General features: G+C 41.9%; 3 protein-coding genes across 3 annotated transcripts; 1 reads left to right on the top strand and 2 right to left on the bottom strand.

Annotated features, from left to right (window-relative positions):
- Positions 1-1117: 1117 nt before the first annotated feature.
- Positions 1118-9511, top strand: smcr8b (Smith-Magenis syndrome chromosome region, candidate 8b). The gene is made up of 6 exons (XM_070827702.1): positions 1118-1571; positions 3661-4073; positions 4675-5426; positions 5914-6375; positions 6913-7408; positions 8362-9511. The coding sequence occupies exons 1-6, from the start codon at positions 1386-1388 to the stop codon at positions 8807-8809; spliced, it is 2757 nt and encodes a 918-aa protein (XP_070683803.1). The 5' UTR covers positions 1118-1385; the 3' UTR covers positions 8810-9511.
- Positions 9512-10427: 916 nt separating this feature from the next.
- Positions 10428-19062, bottom strand: LOC139198764 (uncharacterized). The gene is made up of 20 exons (XM_070827700.1): positions 18999-19062; positions 18419-18554; positions 18219-18327; positions 18030-18123; positions 17077-17227; positions 16850-16967; positions 16188-16313; positions 16012-16074; positions 15770-15892; positions 15485-15640; positions 15340-15393; positions 14094-14323; positions 13921-14000; positions 13290-13379; positions 13125-13202; positions 12946-13050; positions 12639-12738; positions 11612-11684; positions 11318-11373; positions 10428-10778 (listed from the first exon to the last, which is right to left on the bottom strand). The coding sequence occupies exons 2-19, from the start codon at positions 18543-18545 to the stop codon at positions 11355-11357; spliced, it is 1896 nt and encodes a 631-aa protein (XP_070683801.1). The 5' UTR covers positions 18546-18554; positions 18999-19062; the 3' UTR covers positions 10428-10778; positions 11318-11354.
- Positions 19063-19457: 395 nt separating this feature from the next.
- On the bottom strand, positions 19458-25344 carry ptcd1 (pentatricopeptide repeat domain 1). The gene is made up of 8 exons (XM_070827810.1): positions 24868-25344; positions 24650-24790; positions 24152-24370; positions 23962-24063; positions 21747-22397; positions 20880-20996; positions 20376-20558; positions 19458-19805 (listed from the first exon to the last, which is right to left on the bottom strand). The coding sequence occupies exons 1-8, from the start codon at positions 25342-25344 to the stop codon at positions 19548-19550; spliced, it is 2148 nt and encodes a 715-aa protein (XP_070683911.1). The 3' UTR covers positions 19458-19547.
- Positions 25345-25958: the final 614 nt, after the last annotated feature.

The following is a 25958-nucleotide window of genomic DNA, read 5'->3' as shown; positions in this document are numbered from 1 at the left end:
TGTAACACCAAGTGTATCGTATTTGATCCATGAGTTTTTGAGACCTCTCCATCATCAGTGTGCTATTTTTTTTCCTGAAAAACCTGATGTATGCAATCAAACACATGCAGTGCACAGATAATCCACCAGGGATCAGTAATACATGCACCAGAGGGCCTTTAATTGAGACATCCAATATATATATATATATATATATATATATATATATATATATATATATGCAAATTGATATGTACATTTAGATTTTAATTTAAAAAATTTTTAATTTAAACTCCAGTTTCAAAAAATTAGAATTTTCTGGCAATTATTTCATGGTTCAGGCTTTACAGGGTAAATATGGTTTCAAGTGGTTTGGCTGAAGAGATTTATATGAGATCTAATTGGTTTAAAAGAGGTTTTACTGGTGTACAAGTAGTTTTATTGCAGGTTTAAGTGGTTTGTAAGAAATTTCACTGGTTTATAAGAGGTTTTACTGGTTTGTTTGAGAGCCTCTAGGGCTTTATAAGGTTTCACTAAGAGGTCTCACTGGTCTATAAGAGGTTTCATTGTGGTTTCAAAGAGGTTTTGTTGGTTTATATGAGATTTTACTGGTTTCATGGAGTTTACTTGTGTAAAATAATTTTGGTCTTGTTTCATGTATACAAGGTTTTACTGGCTCACAGTGTTGTGTTATACAGACAGTGATGTTCTTGTTGGGGTGGACAAAATAACAGAAACACCTGTGTAAGTGTAATGCAGTGCAGCTCAGCAGCCTCCAAAATGACCATCAAGCTCAATCAACAACTCTGTAAAACAGCTTCAACTAAAACTCCACATCAGCCTCCCACCACTCCAGCGGAAGTCTTTTACTTTCAGGCCGACGGCCGGAAGTCTCCCTCGGTGTGTCCGGACCTCCAGCCGTGAGAAGCCGCGTCCACCGGCACCGGCGTCCGTCACATGGCTAAGCACGGGTGCACAGGGGCCGGTAAAATACGTGACACCCAGGCGCAAGTTTTAAGCTGAAAGTTGGCTCACTGACAACGAAAAAGAGGAAGATATGTCCCGGGACAAAGGTTGGGAAACCGTGTGACTGGCGCCCGCAGGGAGCTTTCGCTTCTCCGTCAAGTTTTTCTCGGGGTCCGTTTCCTGAAAACTAACTCAAACATTTTGTTATTGAAGGGAAACGAGTAGAAAGTGCGTAAAGTTTTAATTCGGCTTCACTATCAGTCGCTTCATGGCTGCGGACAAGTGCGCAACAAGTTTTTGACTCTCCGGGTGTCGCTGGAGCGTCCTGCCCAAACAGCTGACTCACTGACGGGAGGCCGGGGGGCGGCGGGGTCCGGCCGGCCGCCGAGCGGAGCAGAGCGCCGGGGCTCCTCCATGGACTGACCGCTGACTGCCTGAGCATGATCGGGTCACCGGACCTGCTGGCCTTCACCAGCACGGAGGGGTTTTCGGAGGGAGAGGAGGACCAGGAGGCTCGGAGTCTACCTGAGGAGCTCTCCGTCCCCCTCCTGCCTCCGTCCCACCCCTGGAGCTCCTCCGCCAAGTTTCACCGAGACTTCATCCTGGTGGCCGAGTTCTCCGAGCAGGTGTGTGTTCCCAGTGTGGGTGTAAGAAGATAACTGTGTGATAAGCTGTGATACTGGTGCTTTAAGAGTCACATCTGCAAGGGACTTTGACACTTTCACTTGATAAACAGGTGCAATCAAAAAAAGAATATAGATAAGATGTGGTTTTATTGATTCACTGGGGAAATAATAGGTAATATAATAAAAAGGAAATTAAATAATAGGAAATAAGCAGAGCAAAGGAAACACAAATATAGTCAGTAAATCCAATTATTTCTACCAATAATGCAGTTTCTTCTTTCCTGTGCAAATTGAACAAATGGATAATATAATATTAAACCTATATATAGTAACAGTTATAGGGTGTAAGGTGTACAAAATGATATCTCAACATAATGAGATGTAATAACAGATGTGTAGTTCAATAAAATAGGATGTTGAGTCACATAGTTCTGTAGTGTAACACTCCAGGATCCAATAAAAATGTTTTTGTTTAATTATTTTGGTCAAATAACTTTCACATATATGAATTACCTCGTTTTTATTGTTTTTAATTAGTGATTTAATTTTCACAAAGCACTGATGATCAAGGCATCACCTCTAGGCAGCTTTTAAGTATAGCTTAATATATATTTAATTCATTGATATCTTTTATTTTGGTTTTTCAGGTACATGTCAATGTCAAAACTAATGTTGCAGCTCTATTTTTGTCATGGACACGGTGTTGAAACAGAGTTAAAGTCATTCAGGAAGTCTAAATAGATAGATTAAGATCACTTTTGCAAGAGACTTTAGAAGAAATTACAGATATACAAGATGAGGAGTCAGTTACACCCAATGGCCATCTCACACACACACACACACACACACACACACACACACACACACAGGAATTAAAACACAAATGTTATATTTTAAAAAAACAGCGATTACAGCTTAAGGTCTCTGTCCTTCCTCTTTGCTCCATTCCTATAAGAGGAATTAATGTTTCTACGGTCACTGTGAACTCAACTTCATGTAAGGTATCGTGGTAACTTAGATCACAAGACCTCATAACCCAAAGCTCGGGTACACTGGTGTCCTCTAGATGTCAGTGACAACATCCAACTCCAGTGATGATGGTAGATGATAGCAGTGCTTTATTAGTCTCAGTGTCTCAGTCTCTTGTTGCGTTACAGCAGCCGAGACACACATGAATCACTCGGCTAAGAACATCATTTTAACTAGAAACGGAATTAAACCTGATAACAAGTCATTGATTCGAATCAGGGAAACAGGATCTATTAAAAAAACTCTGGTTAAGGCCATAGAATTTTAGAGAATAGTGAAGAGTAGCTCATCAAGTCCCAGATCCCAATGCAAAGTCCTCTTGGCTGTATTTTTTTTTATTAACAGTCCACAACTCAAAAACATTTGACTTTACAAAGATATAAAACAGAGAAATCCTCACAGTTAGGAGGCTGGAACCAGGGACACCCTGATGATCTCGGGGCGGCGACCATGAACCTCCAGGTCTCTGGTTTGAATCCAGCTGGGGACCTTTGTTACACACTGTTTCTCATCTCTGTGTGTCATCATATGATGAATGACAAATGTAGAGCTGCAGCTTCAAGTAACAATGAGTTCATAGATTGTAAATTTTTGCCTACAAAATGTCAGATAAAAAAACAGATCTGTAACAAGCTCCCAGAGCCTGTAGTGACATCTTCAAATGCCTTTTTTTTGTCAAATCAACAGCTCAAAACCTCAGACATTCAGTTTACTATCATATAACAGAGAAAAGCAGGTCATCACAGTGGAGAAACTGCAACCAGACAGTGTTTGGTGTTTATACTAAAACAGTTAATTGCTAATCAAAATAACTGGCGATCATTTTGACGACTAGTTGTTTTAGACCTCTAAAGTGATGAAATTGTGAAATAGATTTTTCAACATTTTCTAATTTTTTATACTGAAAAAACTACTGGCAGCTGCAGGTGAGTCTTTATATTCAGTCAGTCAGTTCCACTTCATAACAAAAGACACTTTTCACATAGAGCAGCTCAGGGCCGTGCTAACCTTAACCCTAAAATCATATTGTGTCTCTACAAACCTCTGCTGATGTTTCTAGGTGGGACCCAAGCCCGTGCTGACGATACCAGACGACCCCAGAGTCATCGGATCATTTGACCTCAACCACTTCTCCGTTCGCATCATGTCCGTAGACTACCAGGCGTCGGGCCCCGGCCACACCCCTCCCGCATCCCCCGGGCCACGCCTCAACTTCAGCGAGGACTCCAGAGTGGTTCTGGGAGACTCAGCGCAGGACGCGTTTGCATACGTTCACCACATGACCCTGTACGACCTGGAGGCTCGGGGTATGGTGCGTCCTTTCTGCATGGCGTACGTGTGCTCAGACCAGGCGAAGTTGATGGAGAACTTCTCTGAACTGTCGACGTGCTTCTCTCAGGCCTCTGACAGCCTCAAGACGGGAAACAGACAAGCTTTTTCTATGGAGCTGCAGAGGAAATTACAAGAGCTCGAGTAAGATTTGGATTTACTTAGATGACATTACAATATACATGCACCTATTCATAGAGCAGCGTCCACCGCTGGCTTAGTAACAAGACACTAGAACAGAATTACCAAAGAGTTGCAATATGTTTCTTTTGTTAAAGAAACTAATAATAGCTCATATATCAAAAATCCTGTGTTAGTAAAGTGCAGAGACATTACACCTCTGTCTTACAAATATAACCTCAGCCTCTCATTCTCTTCTACTGAAGCCAGTGTGATGGACAAACTAATGTGTGGGGTGGGGCGATCTATATCCAGATCCTGTGGACTTGTCCAGTGTGCACAATCGGTCGATACAAACATGTCTGTGCTGTGTTTGGTCATGTAAAAATGATTGTAGCTTGTTTCATCACCATGTTTAGCACATTAGTACACTACCAGACTACAAAGTGCAGCATCGCTCTCATACACTGCAGCACGAAAATGTAACGTGTGCTACGCTGGGAACATGTGAGCTCACCAGATAGTTTTATCTGGATAGAACATAGTCCAGGACCTGCTGTTGGTGTGGTTACATGTGGCTTGTTACTCTCTTCGTCTGCTGACTGTCGTTCTCTGACTGTTTCAGGTACACACGACTGACTCTGCTACAGGAGACAGAACATCCGAGGACGACCAATGGGTTCACAGATGTGGGACAAAAAGCAGATGAGCTTGAAGCTGTGGAGCGTTCGATCTTAATTCACAGAGACCTCCTCCGCCAGGTCACTTCCTACCCAAACAGGAAGCTGAAACAGCCTGACTTCCTGCCCTACGACCCAGCTGACTCCCTCGCTGATCCGACTGTGTTACTGCCCCCTGAGCCCCCCCTCTACACCTCCACCTCCACCTGCCGCAGGTCTGAGCACCGTCTGAAGCCTCTGCAGGAGCTTTGCAACGCCTACTTCCTGTCTCTGATGAAGGAACAGCTGGCTAACACAGAGCGCCGCCTACATGGCGACAGGAGTGTACTGCAAACTGCTCGCGTCACACGGTCACGATCCAGGAGGCTCACGCTCGTCAACTTCCTGTTTGAGCTGTGGAGCCCAGAGGACGGAGATGAGGAGGAGAGAGAGAGCGCAGAGGCAGAGCTTCAGAGGGCCACTGGGAGTAAGAGCGGCGGCGTGGAGATGTTTCAGTCGGAGCCGATGGGCCTTGGGTCATTCTTCTCCTGTGTGGAGGAGATCCCGATCAAACTGGAGGCAGGAGAACCTGTGACCCCTGACCCCGATGTTCCCACGGAGATGACAGGAAGTGTGAGCAGCGGGGACAGCATTGAAGTGCTCGGGACAGAGAAATCTTATCGAACGCAGCATGTCGTCGCTGGGTCTGACAGCAGAGGTAAGACATTATTTAGATTGAAAATCTTTGGGTATATAGAAGGTTCCAGCTTTGAATCCTTTAAGTGTGGAGTCGCCTGTTCTCTCTTGCTTATTGTCCTGCCTATGTGGGTCCTCTCCGGGTGCTTCGGCTTCCTCCCACAGTCCAAAGACGTACAGGTTGGGTTAACTGGTGTATTTAAACTGCCCTTTGGTGTGAATGTGAGGGTCTGTCTCAGTGTATCAGCCATGTTATTGACTGGCGACCAGCCAGGACTGCCTCCACCCTCCCACCAATGACCTTCTATGGCGAAAAGGTTTAGATAATGGATGGATGGATCTTTGGGTGCTGGCTGGTGGAGGCAAAAAGCAGCAATTTATAGATTTCACCTTGGACTCTGGGATATTGTGTCTCTTTACCACATGTTTTACTGGCTCATTTTAAAGAAGCAACATTGAAAACAATGACTGCACAGCTGCACCAGCTGACACTTCTCCCTCTTCCACAGAAGCACCAGTCGGGATGATGGACGCCTCTTACAGACGAGCCACAGTGGACGCAGGAGTCAGGCGTGTGCGAGTGTTCGCCAGACGAGCCAACAGCGAGGACAGCATCGAGGTGCTGAGCACCACCGAGTCCATCTTTCCTGACGACCTCACCGCCATCACGGAGGAGGAAGCAGAGCACCAACCACTGAGTAACGGCTTTGAGAATGAGGAAGAGATACTGACGGAGCGCAAATCCGACGAAGTCATCAAAGAGGAGAAGTTGAATGCGACTACTTTCGTAAATGAGGATGAAAATGAAGGGCCTGTTCAGGAAGAGGACGGTTGTGTTCATAGAGAGCCATTCAAGCAAAAAACTGTTAGTGGTGAGGTTTTAATCAAAGAGGAGCAGGGCACTGAGTGTTTGGGGAACAATCAAGTCCATGAAGACAACAGTCCAGGGAAGATGTCCAAGCCACTGCAAGGTAGGTCTGCTTCATATTCAGGTCAAACGCCCCACTTAAACACAAGTTTAAAAAAGTCCACTCTTATTTGGATATTTTTTAAAACTGTGTTTACATGTGAAACATCCACACTTGAATTTACAGATTATTTTAGTTGTCAGTCCAAGCTGAAATGTGGCACAGTTGTTTTAAGACTTCTCCACTGTTAGCTCTTGTTTAGGGGAGAACAAGCCAGATTATCTAAACCGCTTAATTTGGAGGTAAAACCAAAAGCGAGGGCAGCAGAAATATCGATAATATTTCCTCACTGCACAGCAGAGCTGCGACACACAAGTGCGTTAAGCTCAAACTGTGTCTGCAAACTGTGATGGACGTTTCCAACAGACAGTTTGGGGACTTTTATCACTTGTAATAAGTCAGATTCAAACATGTTTTTTGCTCCAATGGATTTATTATTGAATTTCAGTAATAAATTGGTGAGTACATGTTATTATTTAGGCCTGAGGGACAAAACAAAAACACTGAAGCATGTGATGAAACTGTTATCACTGTCACTAGCTGAAGAAGCAGTGGAGTCGACACCTCAGTGCTCTGAAGTCCATCAGATGGTGCCGGACCTTCATGTGAACTTCGCCCCCCCTGTTGCCCTGGCTGAGGTTGACCAGAGGTCTCCGCCCTGCCCTCCTCTCAGGCTGCTGAGCGTCGACGAGGCGTCTGACTGCGCCAGCTTCACCGGCTCCTCCGACGCACCCTCTCCCACCCAGAATATCCACAGCAAAGCCTGCTCAGATAAGAGGAAGAGAAGGAAGGCTGGACTCAGAGCCCTCAGGTTCCTCAAACAGAACTCGTTCTCCCAGCATGCCATGTTTTGTCTCCTGAGCGGCCGGCCGCTGGTTGTCATCGGAGGAGACGAGAATTTGGTCGGAAAACTGGTGGACGCCCTGAGTCTCTTCCTGCCTGCTCCCGGTCCTGATGGAAACGCTATGATGCCGAGTTTGACGACGCCGCTTCAGCTGACCGACCTGCTCACCTGGAGACTGATAGGAATACACAGGTGCTCCATGAGACACAGTCAGCTGCTACCTGTCTTTGCATTTTCATCTTTCCTTATTCTATATGTTATGCCTTTGCCATTTCATCACATAATTTCTGTTTTTATATTGAGATGCCCTGTCATCTTGTCTGTCTTGTGTAAACTGTCCATGTTGGAGAGAATAGCAGAAATACCTTATAACCTTATACTTGTTTAAGACTTTTCTGTTGCCTTAATGTCCTGATGGGAAAGATTTAAGAAAACAAATATATACTAAAACAGGAAAATTGAATTGGGAAGAAGTACAATCTGTGGTCACAGGGAGAAATTAATATTTGGTGAACAACGCTACAAACTATGGCAACAAAAATGAACATTAAGTTAAATGAACACTTCTGATATTCAGAATCTTTCAACCGTCACTTTGTGCAGTCTCTGTATTAAAGCTGCTGTAGTCAGTAGTTTTCTATTGACAGTGACCATCTTTAATGTTAAAACAACGAGCAATGAGCCAGTGAACCTTAGTGGAGCTTTTAGCAGCTGAACAGGCAGACGTTTCCAACAGCAGCTGGTGGAGACCAAAATAGAGCATATTGAACTTTGCAGAAACCCGACTCCTGACGAATGCTAATGCTGCCCTGTGTCTGCTTGACGTGTAAACAACTGCATGCGAACACATTCACCTTATCAACTTTATGAGGTGATGAAATGTTAATGTTGTGATTACATCTTGTTCCTTTGGCAAACAAATCAGTAATTGCTGCTTTAAATGTGTTGTTATTCTTTTAATATCTAATAGTGCGTAGCTCTGAGGGAGCTCAGAGTCGACCCCTTTCTTACACTGAGTCACAGAACGTCCCCTTGTATTTTAATGCATAATACAGAAAAATATGTGATGTTTTGAGACAATGGTAGGAATATGTGAAAACTAATTAACTCTGTTTTGCTCCGTCCTCTCTTTTCCTCTTCACCAGGTCACCCTCCAGCTCTTCGTTGAGCATTCTTCACTCTCTGACCCGCTACAGTCGTTATTTGGCCCTGCTGGACCTGGACCAGAGGACCCTGCAGTGTCCGTCATACTCGGGCTCTCTCATCGGCAGACTGGCTGACCCTCACACTGGCATCAGCCGAGGCCTCACCTACCTGCTGCACCTGGAGAGCGGCCTGACCGCGCTGGCCAACCAGGCCCTGCTGTTCACATTTAATCCCACTCTACGACATCCAAACGCTGCCGCAGGGAAGGACGGTACAGAGGGAGAGGACGTCCTGTCGACTCGAGGATTCTGCAGCGGTGAGAGCGATTTGAGGGTGATTCATTTCCTGTCTGACCTTATCAAACAGCGCCACGCAGGACGTGGACCACCGGTTTTAAGATTCTCTTACTGCTCAGTGCAACTGCACAGAAATACATACGCAACATAAACACCGGATGAAAAAAACAACTGACTCGTCCTAAAGATAACCTCTTATACAGGGTTCCTACGCTGTGTCCAAATTGGTTCAAGGTGCATTTTCAAGCGTTTCCAGCACTTTACGGCTGTGGTGAATTAATTGTACCCAAATCATATTTGTTACTTCTCAATCTAAAAGGCAGACTATTCAATCAGATAATGATTTATTATGTTAATGTGACTGAATTTCAAGCAGTTTCCATTAATTTTTCAAATTTTGAGGATTCCCAGCACCTGTAGGAACCCTGTATTCTAATGCCTTCAATCAAATGCACTGATTTCTCTATAGCTTTCACTCATGCAGAGTTTTACAGTTTGGAGATACAAGAATGCCACTTATGTTTTTATCTGCAGTGTTAAATGTTAGTGTGCCTGTGTGACTTTTACTCCATGATGCTGTGAGTCGCTGCTTTACTGGACACAAATGCACTAGTGCCTCATTGGCATCGAAGACTTTTATGCAGCCTCTACAGCTCAAGTGTGTTTTTAAAATGAAGGCGTATTATTGAATCACGTTTCAACTGTGTAATTTAAGATAATTGAACCGCATATGAATACTGTATAATTTAAGACTATAGATCTGAGGTTAGTGATAAACCAGCATAGTACTGTTGCTTGTTGTTTTTAGAACTATATGCGCTAGTAATAACTTTTATAAACAGCCTTGACTGAATGATCCGGAGTGTTGCTCTGTCATTTAGCTTTTAACCAGTTTATCTTCAGTTTAAAATGGGTTCAGCTCTAAGTATTAAGCCAGCACAGGTTCAGCTGAATTGGCTATCCACCAGAAACACTAGAAAACAGTGTTACTCAACATTAAACTGTAGTGGGAGATTGAATCAGCAGTTATTTTAGCCTCACCGCCTACTTTACTAACAAACCCAAAACTAGAGGGTGTCTTAGTGCCAGCTTACCGTTAACTGGAAAATATTTGAGTTTGATGTGAAGTTTGATACCGATCTAAAATTTAATTAACAGCAAGTGTAAAAGCAACAAATCACTGTTCAAGGCTTCAAAGTGGAAGACCACAAACCACTGGGTGATGTCAGGGGGGCTACATCCACTTCTTATACAGTCTGTGGTAAGAAATGTCCCAAAATGTGAATTTTTCCTTTGTGTGAAAAAGAATACTCACTTAAAATGAGCTGTAAATTACGTTTTACTCTGTTTACGATTTACTTATAACAGCCTACATGGTGACTGATACTACAGTATTACAATCTGAGCAGAAACTTTAAGTTTCACATACACATTAGCTTCAAATGCAGTTAAACAAGTCTACAGCAAGTTTTAGCTGAACATCAGTGAATTCAGGTAAGGTTTAATAATCAGTAACCTATTAATTAGACCATGTGAGTTCTTCCAGACAACAGAGGTTTAAAAACTGAACCTAAACTCTAAACTGAGCTAATCAGAGCAACAGCCTCCTTGTTTTACACTGTGTGTTTTTATTGATGCAAATATGAGCCAATTTTAGTGTCTGAATTTAAAATAAAGACTTATTTTTACATTGGGATTCATTAACTAATTAATTAACTTAAGCAATAATTCAGCCATCCACTCCAGCAAATACTTTATTGTCCTTTTCTATAATTTGGCCAAAGCACTTCATGAAAACAGTCCATTTGTTTACCAACCATAACTGCACCCTTATGAGCATTTGTAATATAAGTTAATATCAAAAAGTGATTCCAGAAAGTAACAAAAGTTCCTCAAGTGAAACAAAAGCAAAATCCTTGAGTGCAGAATGAAGCTGGATCCAGTTTATCCACCGAACAAACACTGATTGAGTCATTAAAAGGATGAAGCAACATAAAGTGTCTCTATAAAGTCATTAAATAATGAATAACGGTGAGGATGTGCTCTCTTCATACGCCTCGTCTGTCCAGGTAAATCCTGCTGCTGTGACCTCAGTATTCGCCAGGTAATATCAGGCCCTGCTACAACAACAGCACAAAACAAGTTATTTCAACACAGGAGCTGTTGATTAACATGATGTTATATATTAAATGATACAAGGCAAAGATAACAGTTTGGTTGTTTTATGTGCCAAAGCAGCCAGTAAAGGATCAGCAATGAAAAAAATACTATTGTGACACATCCACTCACTATTTCAAACCCTTTTTTAGTGTTGGTGCTAAAATGTCTGAAATTACAATTATGAATAATAATTTAACTGTTTAAGTCATTCAGTTAAAAGCCAAACTTGTTCTGACCTCACATTTTTGATGCCCTGATCAAATATGACGGATCATATCAGCACTGAGACTACTGATTAAAACAGATCGACATTAAGGATAAGTCCGGTGTTTTCAAAGGAGTATATTCAAATTCAAGCATATTCCTAACCTTAAAGGCTCACAATGAAACACTTTCTAAACTTCTAACACTGATATTACAGACTTTTCCTTTAACAGTGAATTTTGAAATAACAGAGGAAGAATCAGCTGATGATCAGCTGATGAGTAGTGGGACTTACAGCTGACACTATGACGGGGCCTTACGGGGAGTAGAGGTTAACAGCCACTGGACTGCCTGCACAAGGAAAAGAAACAGAAGGGTAAAAATCAACAGACCACAAGACGCACTGTGAAGAATCACTGCATGTGACAGAGCAACTTACAATAGGTGCTGATCACCACCACAGCAGAAGAAAACAAGAGAGGCAACAGATCAGATTCACAACTTTTTACTTCAGAAAATCTGAACTTTTCTAGCTAAGAAGACTTGTGGTACTTTTGTTGCAGCAAGCTAAAAATCAAACATGACTTACTGGTCCCAGTTCTGCGTTGAAGAAACAAAAGTGGGAATAATGGCGCCCAGAAAGAATAACAAATTATCCCCATCTGAGAAAGAGAAACAGACATGCTAGGTTTTATGTGCGAGTTAATAATATTACATGGAAGCTACAGAATTTTATTTTATTTTTTTAAAAATCAGAATTTTCCATTGAGACGTAAATAAAAACAATTAAAAAAATAAAACAAGCACTATAAATCCAATATAAAGAAGTACGTCCCGTTTGTCCTGTAATGTAATAATTTCTGGAATCACAGCATAAAAAAAAAAAAGCAATCAATATAAGTTATGTAAAATACATCCCCATTTTCATCGAATATTGCATGAAGGTATTGAAAAACATTGTTTTTGTGCCACTTAAAACAGTAATTTAAGGTAGAAGGATAAGTCCAGTATATCCAGTATAAAAACTGAGTCCTATTTTTCTATATTTTGGGTTGGCAGCTGAGAACAAACTGTAATTTAATCCTTTGGTTCAATTGCTCCAGATAAAAGTATGTCCACTAAAAGTGTTTGTTTTTGTCTGAAGTGTCCAACAATATTATAGAAAGGATCCCTACAGAGGTGGACCTGTTAGATCCTTTATGTTGAACTAGAAATGGACGCGTCGCTCGACTCGAGGCTTCACTTGACAAAAACAGTCATTTTACATGGGAGCTGCTAGTCTACTGCTGCCTTAATCGTTTAGTTTGTGTTATTGGGGGACTTTGGTGTTTTAAATGGTTAGTTTGGATCCAACTACTAAAACAAAACAAATTAACTAAACTGCCAAACCCATTTTAAAAACGTGTTAAAGACAAAAAGTCAGAACGATATAAAGAAAATCTAATGAAAAATGCTAAACTATAATGAGATGCGGTTCCTACAGGTTGCTACAAGAGGCTTGTTAGCTCCTTTAGTTTTCTTAAACTGTTACTACGCTGAGCCCAAAACATCTTTGCATTGAACTGCTCCTTTATAAAGATGCTATGTATTGATTGGATATCACGACGCTGACGCACCCGATGTGTTTTCCATCTCCTGTGTGATCTCCTGTGTGAAGGAAGAGAGCCGTTCTGCAGGCAAATTCTCCAACAACCACGTGAAGGCCCACAAATTCTCCTGAGGGACAGAAATGTTATTAAATACGACCTTCATGACAATCTCCAGACATATTCACAAAACTCATAATGAGTCAAACTTTTAGTTGTGAGATGTTCTATCATTTCAGCCATTGAAGTTAAGGAGGTGGTGAGGAACACAGAAGCAGTGTTTGGACTGAATGTCTACAACCAGGATGTGGCATTAAGGGCGAAATGAACAGATTACCTTAAACGTGTTGAGCACAGGGAGGGCCGGATGCAGAGGATCATTAAGGATCCTCAAACCTAAAGCTCCCGTCACCAACAGCAACAGGGCTTGATCTGGATACACCTGAAACACAAACACACAGTTTAGTACCTTTTCCAAAGGTTTGAGTGTGTATGTGCAGATCAGAACATACGAACCTCCAGAAAGAATCGAGGGATCTGTATGTTTGACCCGTGCTGGCCGAGCAGGATCGACCTCACAACATCATTTGCTTCCTGAAAAATGAGACATGAAAATACAGAATGAAAAGAGAAAAATTGATAAAAACTAAAAACAGCTGTTAATAAACATGAAATACGTACGTGGAGAAACTGCGGGCTCGGTGCTGGTAGAGCAGCGAGTGAAGCACAAGGTGTGTTGACGACGGTGAGTAAACTGGTCCAACACTGAGACTGGAACAGAGAGACGACAGAACATGTGAGGCAAACTACAGTTACAGAGCTCATACATTCATTCATGTGGGGAACGTGAGCGAGCTTTAAGTGAGAATAAAGACTCACTGAGTTAGTCATGAATTACATGAAAAAAATTAATAAAAAAAAAAAAGAAAAGTCAGGAGCAATTAACAATTTATGACGTTTATATGAGCTGATGGAAAGACCACAAACACAACTAACTTCTAGTTAGAAACATGATTTTTTTCAGTACTTTTTAAACATCATTTCAAGTGTTTACTGAAGGTCAGTGCAGAGACATTAAGTGAGCTGTAACAAGCTCCTGATAAAACTCTGGCTGTAGCATCATGAACGTGCTGCAGCTGCCCCACAGTCTTCTGGAGGAAGACAAAGCCATTACAGAGCTCTGTTTTTAAGGCTAAAAAAAATCCTGCACAAGTCAGATTTTGATAAGATGATTTCAAAGGGTAAGCTGATGTTCTTATCTGTTGAGATCTGTAAAAGGCAAACTGAACTGTGATACATGTTGCAGACTCACGTCAGTGAAGACAGCAAAGGAGCCTTTGTGAACCCTGAGAGCGAACTTCACCAGCTCAGCACGCCTCAGTGGCACAGCACCTAGACAGAGGAAGTGGTTTGACTTCTTACAAGAAAATCACGTCTTTTCTTTTTTTTTTTTTTAAAAAAAGAGCAATAGTTTCTGTGTCTGACCTTTAATCGGCTCCCACTCTGCAGCAGAGTAGCAGAGCTGTGTTGACTGACTAACTGTCAACTTTGGCGCTGTTGCTGTTCTTAAGATGCGAAAATAAAAGAGGAAGAGATCTGGAGTGAAGCGGGCAGCAGCGGCGTTCGCTGAGGTGAACAAACATTGCAGAGCGGACATAAAGTTCCCATCCATGCACATGAAGAAAGGGAGGAGGTCTTGTACCTGCTGAAAACTGCTGGAGAAACAAATAAAATGCAGCAAGTCAACAATTTTATGTCACCAATCCCACCTGAATGATTTATAAATCTATGCAGGAGATTTATTTTGAAAGGTTTTAATTATAATAAAGTACTAATGAATAGTTCTAAAAAAAATACAGGCCTGAACCTTCATATGGTTTGTTTTTGTATCTAAATATGTAGGTCATTTAAAAATGTGCGTTAGCGACACAGATTCAAATTTACAAACCAAAAAAAGCAACAGAATATTGTTCAAATGGTCATTTTAAATGATGAAACTGCTACAAGGGAAATTGTTTTTACAAATATTTACAAAATTTGCAACAATCAGTCACTTTTCAAGGACACACTATACATACCAATACAATATTTTATCAAACTGCCCAAATATTTATTCATGCCGCCATTATCTGTCATCATGTTCATAATATAAGATCTCTGATCCTTTACTGCGGCTGAGACTTTATGCTCCACGAGCCACCGAGTGCCGTCACAGCCTGGTTTCTTTTATAGAAATCTTACCAGTAGAGTTTAAAAACTGAGGAGGTAACCTTGAGAACATAAAAGGTGTCAGTACAGATAATATTTTTACAATAACAATCACTTGATATGTGACACAAAACATTTGGAGTGTTGCAGTTTTGACTCAGAACAGATGTGATTTATTCAAATTGCATGTGAATGTATTTTTCAGATCTTTGTGTGAAATATGAGCTTTCATCAAGTTGCATGATAAATACTTGATGAAAGTAATTTTGGTAAAAGATCAGGCATCTTATGATAAAACCAGACAGCAAACGGATGAGAAATATTGAAACAGATTTGGAAATGTTTTAGAATAGACTTTGGTAACGTTACTGATCATCAATAATCACAAATCGTTTTAAAATCAAATTTTTCTCCTCCACAAAAACATTTTTGTATTCAGTGTTGGTTCTACGTTGGCTGGACTGTTGGAAAAAGGAACTCTCCGTTCAATATGTTCAATATTTGTGGTTACTTGAACACTCACAGTTTGGAATCATCAGTCTGGACGACTCGTAGGTAGCGACACAATTCTCTGTACCTGCAGACATTATTAACAGCCAGGTGTGGATTCATTAGCAGATCTGTGTGTGTCTATACAGTACGTAGAAGGGTGAAAGACAGTTTTGTACCTGTGCTGTCGCTGAAGCAGTTCTGTTCTCAGTAAAATTACAGAAATCTGTTCATTGAGGACGTCCTTCTTGCCTTTGTCTTTGCGGACACCTGACACATTCTGCCCCTTCAGAACAGACACCAGCAGGACATCATCCCAAGGACGGACACACAGGCTGGAGCACGCACACACACACACACACAGTTATAATACAATACACAAAAAGGCTTTAAATGTGTAACCTTGGGGATAATAAAGGAAAACACACAAACATTTTAACTACTGCATTCTCAAACACACACACCTGTATCTCATGCTCTTCAGCTCAGCAGGGAAATTGAATTGCTTGTAAAAATCCTGCAGTTTGTGGGTGAACTCTGGTGTAAAATCAGCCATCACCATCTGTCTCTGCAAGGATGCTATTACCCTGGAAAAACCCAAACACACGACCACAGAAAGAGGTAAATAGAATGAATTAGTTACAAATAGGACACAAGATGGGTTCTGTGTGTGTGTGTGTGTGTGTGTGTGTGTGTGTGTGTGTACCTCTGTAGTAAAACCACTCTGGCTTCAGCAGCATTAGCCATAGGAGACTGCAAGATGAAAGTCCTGTAGAGAATCATATCAATTCAAGAAAACATTTCTTAAAAAAAAAAAAAAAAAAGTGAAGATAGCCATTATTGTAAAACAGGAAATGCCTGTGTATGTGTGTGTGTGTGTACCCTGAGACTTGAAAATGTCTAATAAAGTCCTCAGCAGCTCCGAGTCTCATGATGGCAGCAGCTCTGCCATCCTGTTTATCTGCTTTGTTCAGGAATGATGACACAAACTCGTACACCGGCGTATAACTGAAAAAAAGGGGAAAAAGCAGCATATAAACCAAAAAATTTAATTACAATCACTTTCGTTTGTTAGTATTTGTACTTGATGTGTTGTGACATAATGTAAAAGCTCTCCAAGGCTTTGGTTCAAATCAAAGTCCATGTTGATGAGGCAGTCCACAAACCTGTGTGTAGTTTTAGTTTGGACTGTTTGATGGTCTGGGCTTGGCAGCCCCTTCCCAGTGAAGGGAATTCTTAAAAGGGGTACTCCAACAATTAAAATGACAAAATGGATACTTTTGACCAAACAATGGTCAAAATTAAGGCAGCAGAGGCTGAAATATTGCGACTTTTAGTCTATTTTGGCCCTATGGTGAATCTCACAGCTCAGAATTGGACGAGTATTTGGTACAGACGTTCAAGGATTAGAATGAATCCTAAGCACTTTCTTATCCTAAAATAATATGATTTACCAAAATCATTTCTAGACCAGATTTATGATTTATAAATGGTGGCGCTCATCTGAAGGGGATAACGGTATACAGATCTGCTCCATCACTTACTCATAGACGCGGCCTTGCTGGTTCGATTGGCTCAGACCATATTCCTCGAGCGACTTTCCCTTCAGGAAGGAAGAAAACAGTGCAGAGAGCACTTGTCTGAAGCTCTGTAGCATCGTCTCTGGACAAGAGGAGAACAAATCCAATGGCAGCGAGATCAGTTTAGTCCGATTTTCTAAATGTGGCTGAATGTGATCTCCATGTCCACATGTTGGTGTGAGAGCGAGTACCTGCATGCCGGAGGTGAGCATCTATTTCAGACAGCGTGAGGTTGAAAGCCTTCAGTCCTCCCAGCAGCCCGCTGTTTCTGAGGTTGTTCCAGAAGTCGCTCCTCTTGTGGCTGTTGCAGTGACACATACCGCTGTGACACCACATTGGACACTAAATACACACACACACACCAATGCAGCTGTAAGAATTTTTTTTCCCTTGACAAAAAAAAAGAAAAAATACACAACAGCAAAACTTCAAATTATCTTTACAAATAAATGTTTTCATTTTCTCTGCTGTAAGCACGTGTGACTGAAGCTTATTTCCTTAATTTGTGCTCATTAAATAAATTGACCTATAAATTAAATTCCAGATATACATTTGTTCTAGAATTAACAATAATCAGGTTGAAAACAAACATATAAAAACAAAAAAATATATAGAACAATTCTTTATGTTTACGACAGAAAAATATGACAGTAAATATATAAAATCACCATGGCACAGCTTATAATGTTCAGATTTTTGTTGAGATTATTTTAGAGATGTGGGAGAATCAAAGGTCTTTTAAGAGGTCTCTAAACAGACAATTTTGTTTTAAATCTTTAACTGACCTCTATCAACAGCTGACATTAAATGATGAACCCAAGTTGAGTTAACATGTTCACGAGTGTCAACATTATCTGAATAATTCAGGCTTCACAAAAGGAGTGCACATGCAGTGAATGCCTCACTGCATGGTCCTTGTGTTAGGCTGTACTGTATTGTAAGGGTGTTTCTGTTACAATGTTGCTGCTTGGGTGACGTTTTACCCCTTAAAGTTAAAGACAAGCAACAAAAGCAAAGTATCTGTTAAAATTCCTCGGAGTCCTGTGGGGATATTCAGGGAGTTTTGACGTGTTTGTGCTATGTGCCGCTGAGTCAATGGGGTTGTGTGTGTACACAGTTTACAGATTAGTACATCAACACATACTGATGATGCCAGCTTGTCGCAGATGTAGCAGAAGCACTGATCGCACATCAGCTGGTTGTTGGCGACAGGAGCCCCAATCTCGCAATCTGTAGCCCTGAGCAGGACAGAAGAGAGGCAGTGCGATTATCTCTGATGGAGGGGTAATAGACACTGATCTGTAGGTCACAAAGTGTGTGGCAGTTTCCTCACGTGAAAGGATGTATGGGACAGTCGTAGCGCGCGTGAGGCAGCACCTCAGCACGGCGGGAGAAGGTAACGACCAGGTCTTCATCCAGAGCACTGGGAGGTAAAACACAGTCTGAAACACAGAGGAGGAGCAGCTGATGAGCATTTACAACATGATCTACCTACACATACAGGCTGGTGTGGAGGGTAAACACTGTAGTTACCACTCTTCTTCACATCCTCCACCTCCACGATGAGGACCGAGGGCTCACTGCATATGTCACGTTCACAGTCTTCCTCATCATCATCACTGAGGATGATTATTTCTGCATTTTCCACTGATGTACACATCAGAAATATCTAGCACATAAAAGAGATAGAGAAGGCAGTCATCACATCATTCACTCATCATCATCCAAGTTCCTCTTTGTAGGATTTAGACCTGGTCTCTGAGCGAGTCACACACCAAACTTCCTCATGTTTGTTCCTCAACTTGACTTTACAGATTAGGCTGGTTTGTTAGCATTTATAAGGACACCGAGTTCATGTCAACAAATGTACAATACATCTCTTTTCTGACAAAAACTTTGTTAGAACTTTCCTAAACAGGCAAAGCCACATTACTTTATTGTTTACTTTTAATGAGCTAGCAAAAGTTAGCTTTCCTCCAGACAGGAAACCGAAAGTTAAGTACGTGTAAAAAGAGCCGCTGAAAATGTCAACAGTAACGCTTTGCAGTTCTCTACAAAGTATAGTAACCTAAACCAATAAAATTGTTTTAAATACTAGTCTTTGTTTTCTTACCTTCGTTGCCTGTTAAACCAAAACAAATTAGATGTTTTTGGCGGCGGGCCTCCTCAAATATCACCGTCACCGGATGTGACGTTTCTGTTCTTCTTCGTTGGTTTATATTGGCGGTTGGTAAACCAGCTAATAGGAGCATTACCGCCAGTAGTGGAGCAGTAGATAAATACAATGAATGAAAAATAAATATTCTCTGTCAAACCTGTTTCTTTCAGTAGTTAATTCAGTGGATGTTTCCTACTGCTACAGTGGAGTGTGGTATAAATAAATGAGTAAAATTATTATTTAAAAATAGATTTATTATAGACTTGACTTATTTTAAAAAGATAGTTAATAATGTCTCTCTGAAGGGATGCTTTAAGAAGTCTAAAGTCTAGCCTAAAATGGTGGTTACAAAATTAAATATGAAGTAGAACTTAAATTTTACTTTTATTGCAAAATAAATTACAAGAACATTGATCTTTTAAGACAAATGCATCTGCAGTAACTTTAGCAACAGCTGAATCCAAACAGACCGGCAGAGGATCCAAGTAGAGAAATGATATATTTTCAGTGATGTTGCAGAGCAGTGCTGCTCTTCTTGTTCTTGTTATGAGAATTATGTCTCCCTGCTGCTGCTCTCTGGTTCCTTTGGGTCTCTTTCAGTCCATCTGCAGCTTCTGTCTTCAGCACTGCAGCGTCCGTCTCAGGCTGCAGCTCTGCCTGCCGCTCGTCCTCAGCACTCTGAGCGGGCATGGCTCTCAACCACTGCTGGTAGTAACCACGGAAACCATCAATTTGGACCAGGTAGTTGTTTCTGGACTTGAACTGGGGCAGGAGGAGAGGGGCAACAAAAACATGAATCAGTCATTTATCTGCAAATTTAGCATGAGCTCTGTTTAACTCAGCAAATGGTCTCATGTCTTCAGTAAGACACATGAAAAATCCAACATTAACATACCATCACCTTATAAAATAATCACGTCTAACGTATTATTTTCCATTCACACATCCAGTAAGATTCATTTAGAGTCATGTCTCTGGCCCCCTGGCACGTCTTATATATAGTCTTCTTTTAGTTCTTTCTTGGTCTCCTTTATAAATACATAAATATCTGCTCCATTATATTCACCAGCTGGTCACTGACTGTGTTTGCCTGATGATGAGAGAGATTTTACTCGGAAAACAACTGCCTGCTAAAAACAAGGCTGATGAGAGTGGAGTTTGAGGACATGAAAACCAAAACAATGAGCTGAAAGATGCCAAAACTGTCTGTAGAGCTGAAGGGAACTGTGAAGCCATGTGATTAAAAAAACAAAGACATCATCTACATTAAGCAATGACAGTTTTGGAAATGAGAAAAATGGACGAGAGTTCGGTCTCAATATGAAAGCTTACCTGGTCATAGTTGGGGGGATACTGTGAGGCAAACTCCAGCTGTTTGATGATGACCTCATTAGGCCACACCGCCATGCTTGTCATGGTTTTGAGGATTGTTTTAAGGTAGACGTAATCCAGTCTTCGAGCTGCTTGGCCAATGAGAGCAGAGAACACCTGGACGTTGGGCTTAAGTCCCGCCTCCTGAAAAATAAAAAAACACGTTAGGATGAAAAAACTCACAATATTGGTCTTCTACTGTACTTCTACTACTACTCCTAACATGCTCCTGCTGAGATTAGAGTAGTGTTTTCTATAGCTGTCCAATCTTACTGTTCATCTCTTTTATTTTGTTAAACTTTCCATGTTCTCTGTGTTTACATCAACAGAAATCAAATGGAAAATTGAAAAAATAAAAAGCAGCTGTGGAAGCATCTAAAAGGAATTCCTGTTTCAATAATACAAACATTACATGACTTCCAAATTCGACATCCATTCTGACATTCAGGATGTGTGTTTCATCACCTCCATGTCTTTCAGCAGCTGCAGGCCGTCCTTCTGTCGCTCACAGCCCAACGCGAGGCATCCAAATGTCTGCACATCCACGTTCACGTTGTGCTGGTGCATCACGCTCAGCACAGCCTGGAGGGAGAAAGGATAACGAGAAAATGAGCACCCACATAAAAGGATTGAGTCACCCAAGTTACACACTTACATCCAGAGCTGTTACAGTGCTGCAGATGGGTTTGGTTTAATTTGCCCCAGTTTTCAATTTGGTCTCTAGTGCCAACGGCATTGAAAGATAAAATACAGACCATTTCTTCAATACAAAGTAGTTCTAATGGAAACTGTTCACAGCAAGGTCTGCAGATTAGCAAGAGTACCAGGGACACTGATATGTGTATTAGGGTGGAGGCTAGAAGATGGTCACAAACAACCAAAACAATCTGAATGATTAATGAAGGTAAGTGGGTAAATATTATTTTATTATTTTTCTGATTTGAGTAAACGGACCCTTTAATGCCAAAAAACTGTGCAAGAATGTAACGTATGTAATGTAATGTGTTCAGTGTGTGTCTTTGTATAGTTACAAGAACAAATTTTGGTTTTAAACCATCATTGTGAGGACATTTCTGTATAATGAGGACAATTTGCCAGGGATGTGCATTCCAAGCAAAAGCACTATTTGACAGTCACTGTGAACTACTTTTATGAGGTATAAAAGTCATACAACCCATCCCTATTAACAACTTCAAAAGGCTGTTAGGTTAGAATTAGGTTGTGGGGCTCGACATGCAATATGTCAATGAATGTCCTCACAACTATAGAATTGTGTGTGTGTGTGTGTGTGTGTATGCGTAAATGAGTGTGAGTGTGTGTGAGTGTGTGTACCATTGCCCCCTCCAGGTCACCAGCTCTGGCTGCTCTGTGAATCACAGAGTTAAAGAATGTGACGTCGAGCTTCACTTTGTGCTTCTTGGTGACCGTCAGCAGCGTCTGCAGAGACTGGTGACCCGGCTCCATCGTGTTGGCCAGCAGGGTCACAGTTCTGAGGTCCGGACTGAGTCTCTGGGCCTCCATCTTCTCCAGGAAACCTTCAGCTCCTCCGATCAGTGCGAGCCTATCGGACGATCCATCCACGGTGCCCAGGGAAACCACGCCGCCCCTTTCACCCTCAAATACGTCCAGCAGGTTAGGGGCTGTAGAATCGCCTGCTAAGTCAGCGGGCAGCAACACAGTTTGTCTGACAGGTATCAGCTGGGTACAGTCCTGTCTGCCGTAGGATTCCTCCTCAGGGACACTGAGTGGATCCGGTTGGATAAACAACTGCCTCTCCAGGAGATCAATGTCTATCACATCCTTGAGTCCAGACTCCGAGTCAACATGTGACTTATGCTCCCTCTCGTACTTCCCATCAGGCCTCAGCAGCAGGTGAGAGGCCAGAGCAGTATCGCCAATCCCACAATCCCTTGCAGTTCGCAAGAGTAGGTTATAGTTTTTTAAGTCTGGAACAATCCCTGAGCTCAGCATCTGTCGCCAAACCTGAAACAAAAAAACAAAAAAGATGAGGCACCTATTGACAACAATAACAACAATAACAACAACATTACAAGTTCATGGTATGTTTCATTGTGCGAGTTCAGTCTTATCAAGTCTTGGTTGCAGTCTGTGTCAACAACAGTGAGCAGCATCAATTTTCAAATCGTTTTTTCTGCTTTGTAAAAAATGAAAAAAAAAAGAAAAAGATGTCATCAACTTACATCATCCATCTGAGCCGAAGTTTAGAAAATGCACCAAAAATATAAACAAACTTTGTCCACAGCACTGAACCAAAACAGGAGCAGGAGGAGAATGTGAATACGGCTGCAGCCAGAGCAAAAGATTCACACAGTGTAACAATTCTGCAAAGTGAGTTTGAGGTATGTTTTTGAGAATATGTTTATAGCAGTAGCATTATGCTAGCACGGCAGTGTATGCATTATTTTGCCCTCTCAATTTCGTTGTATTGTTTTTTGCAGCAGTATAATGACGATAAAGATTCTGAATCTGAATCTTCTAGGTCTGAAAAGTTAAGTTATTGCAGAGGTGCATTAAACCTGCATTATTTCAAATGGCCAGCAGAGGGCGATGTCACGTCTCCAAAAATAAGTCTGATTGTAAGAAAGTCTATGAGAAAATGAGCCCATTTCTCACTTGATTTATTGCCTCAGTAAAAATTTTCCTAATGAGTTTATGGTCTCAGTGGGCTATTTAAAAGTCTGATGTACCCCATGATGTTCATTTTGTAAATTATGGTCCCATTTGGAGTAAAATAGATGATAAAGCAGGGTATGATTGAAGGAGGGCTACTTTGTGACTAACCAATCAGAGGCAGGTCATACCAACACCTTTGCAAACTAAACATGCAAGATGTCAAGGGCCAAAATGCCAAACTCAAGGCTTCACAACAGCAATCTATGTGGCTCTACCTCCATTTATAGTCTATGATCAGAGCAACACGTCACATTGTGAGGTTTTGGTCCTACGCTTTTGACACTGTCAGAGTCCTGAGGCAGCCTCTTGGGACAGTTAGAGGACCAGTCTTGCAGTACGATCTAAGATCAATGTTTTTGATTGAGGACTAGGGCTAGACCTATAAATGGGCCAAGTATTTTTACACAGTAAAAAGTCCTATTTAGTGTGTATCTTGGTCACTATTACAGAAAAGCTGAGCTATATTGATGACCAAAGACTTCAGTAAGTTTCTCTCTTGAGTGCCAACTTTGATCTAGGACAGCCTAAACTCAGAATAAAAGGGGCCTTTCCTCTCAGGTATAATCCTCATCATAAAACTCAGCCGACTATGCATTAGAAAGGTGGATATAAATGAATTATTAAAATAATTTTCTTAGGCATACAGGCACACAAAAAGCGCAGAAGTAAAATCTATAGTTTGAAGAAGCCAAAAGTCTGCTGGGTGACATAAGAGCAAAGAGCTCTGGGTGCAGGCAACATGGAGGAAAGTTACACATCATTTATTTGCTTATAATGCCCACGCTCTAATGATACAACACCAGGTGGAAATCGTTAAAGTCCCCCTTTAATTGCCTCTAAATCATGCATCTACCTGTAAAGCCAGTCTGAATCCTGTGCGTTTCTCCTTCAAACAGCCCATCAGCAGGTAGTGAAACGTCTCCTGAGTTACAGCATGGCCGTTCTGCAGCATCTCCTGCAAACACACACAAACTCATGTAGAAACACAAAGCAAACACAGTTCAGCTGACAAACCTTCCCACAAATGTTGGCCCATGTCGTACCCTGAGTGTGTGAATACAGGCTTGAAGGTGGTTGGTGATGGCGTGTGCTTTAAGAAGCGCGTGGTACGTGATGGTGTTCAGAGGGTAGTTCTTGCGACGGAGTTCTTGCTCCAACTTCAGTGCTTGTTTGAGACCGGCTTGTTTGGATGGGGACTCGGCGCAGGCGTTGAACAGTGCGGTGTAGGTAGCGTCTGTAGCATCTAGACCTCGCTTCTTCATCTGGAAGAGACACAGACACACACACACACATTATTACTTAATTTGAGACGTCTATGTTTGTGTCAAGACATTTACATCTGAGAAAAAGGTGTACATGAAATATGAAGACAATCATTGTATTGTATTATTATCATTATTATTATTAAGGATAGAGCATAAAATAATAAAATACATCAAAGAGTCTATGATTTCATGCTTATATCTCATATCACTACAACATTTGGGTAGTGAATGAAGATGCTAAAGGCACAGATGACATGATGAATAAAATATTCTCACATCATTGTAGAGCCTGAAGGCCTTTTTGAGTTGTCCAGCTCGGCCACAGCCTCCTATCAGGACGGAGTAGTTGCTCTCCTCGGGCTGCAGCCTCTCCCCCTGCAGCATGTCTCTGCTGAACACATCCAAAGCCTCCTGCAGCTGTGAGGGGGACAAATGAGGTTCATCCACAGAAGGAGGCGACGGACAGACAGATAAACCAGCTCAAGTGGACCGACCTTGTTCTGTTTGATCAGCTTCTTGCACTGTAAAAAGTACCAGTACGGTGTGTTTCTCCTCCCGGGCCTCCTGCGCGGTCTCTCCGGTTCTTCCTCCCCCTCCCGGTACCGCAGGTCCTGGATGTACGGGCTGGACTTCCTGAACGACCTCCTGGAGGACATGTCGGCGGAAAGTCGGCCGAAGCTGTCCCGGTCTGGTGGGTCGCTCTCGGCCCGGGCTGAAGGGGAGCTCGGAGGGTCCTTCCCCCTGTGGGAAGCGGCTGACAGGGACACGGATCTGGCTGTTAGCCCGCTAGGTAGCTGCCGGGGAGCCGGTGTGAGGAGCACGGACAGGCGGTGTGGTGACAAATGTTGTCCCCCGGTCAGATTCAGGGCGCCGGGTGAGATGTTGACCGCTGAAAAGAGAGAAAACTTTGCTACAGGGGCCGAGACTTTCCTCCCGTTTCGCAGGCACGAACAGGCGACGGACGTAAACATATTTAACGATGTTGTCTAGTTATCCTCAAGCTAATTACGTTACTTTTTTCCTCCGCTTGACAACAAACCAGACGGTTTTTATCAGACTGACAGTGCTAATCAGACCGCAGCTCTGTAGCTGCTGGTACACCACGATGTTTCAATGACACCAACTACACAAGACCTGATTAATTGATACAGAACAACGATTTTAAAGCAGCTTGTGTGGCGCTTCAGTCCATGAAAAGGAGTCAACAAGGACTTCAGTTGAGTTTAAACATATTAGAGTTTATCACTGGGTTGTACATATTGTTGAAAAGGCTTCATCCATGCTGGATAGGATGCTCCAATCCGATCGACTGTATCGGTGATAGATTAGTTTTCCTGTACGGTTCCTGAAGGCGTCGCCCTCAGTTGGTCATAGTTGTGATCCCTGATTCTCTGCCTGGGTTGAAATGATGTGAAGACACATGGGCCAGACTATTATTAGACATTTTAAATTTTGGTTTTTATTAATTTAAAAGCGACACAGGCCTCCTGAATAAGTTTTAATAAGTGTTATATTGGGAGAATATCTTGAAAGTAAACTTGAGTGAACATCATCACCACGCAGGTAAACCAATATAACTGCTTCT

This window comes from Pempheris klunzingeri, chromosome 3 (assembly GCF_042242105.1).
Source record: "Pempheris klunzingeri isolate RE-2024b chromosome 3, fPemKlu1.hap1, whole genome shotgun sequence".
Taxonomy (NCBI): domain Eukaryota; kingdom Metazoa; phylum Chordata; class Actinopteri; order Acropomatiformes; family Pempheridae; genus Pempheris; species Pempheris klunzingeri.
This window is presented reverse-complemented; position numbering and strand designations above follow the sequence as displayed.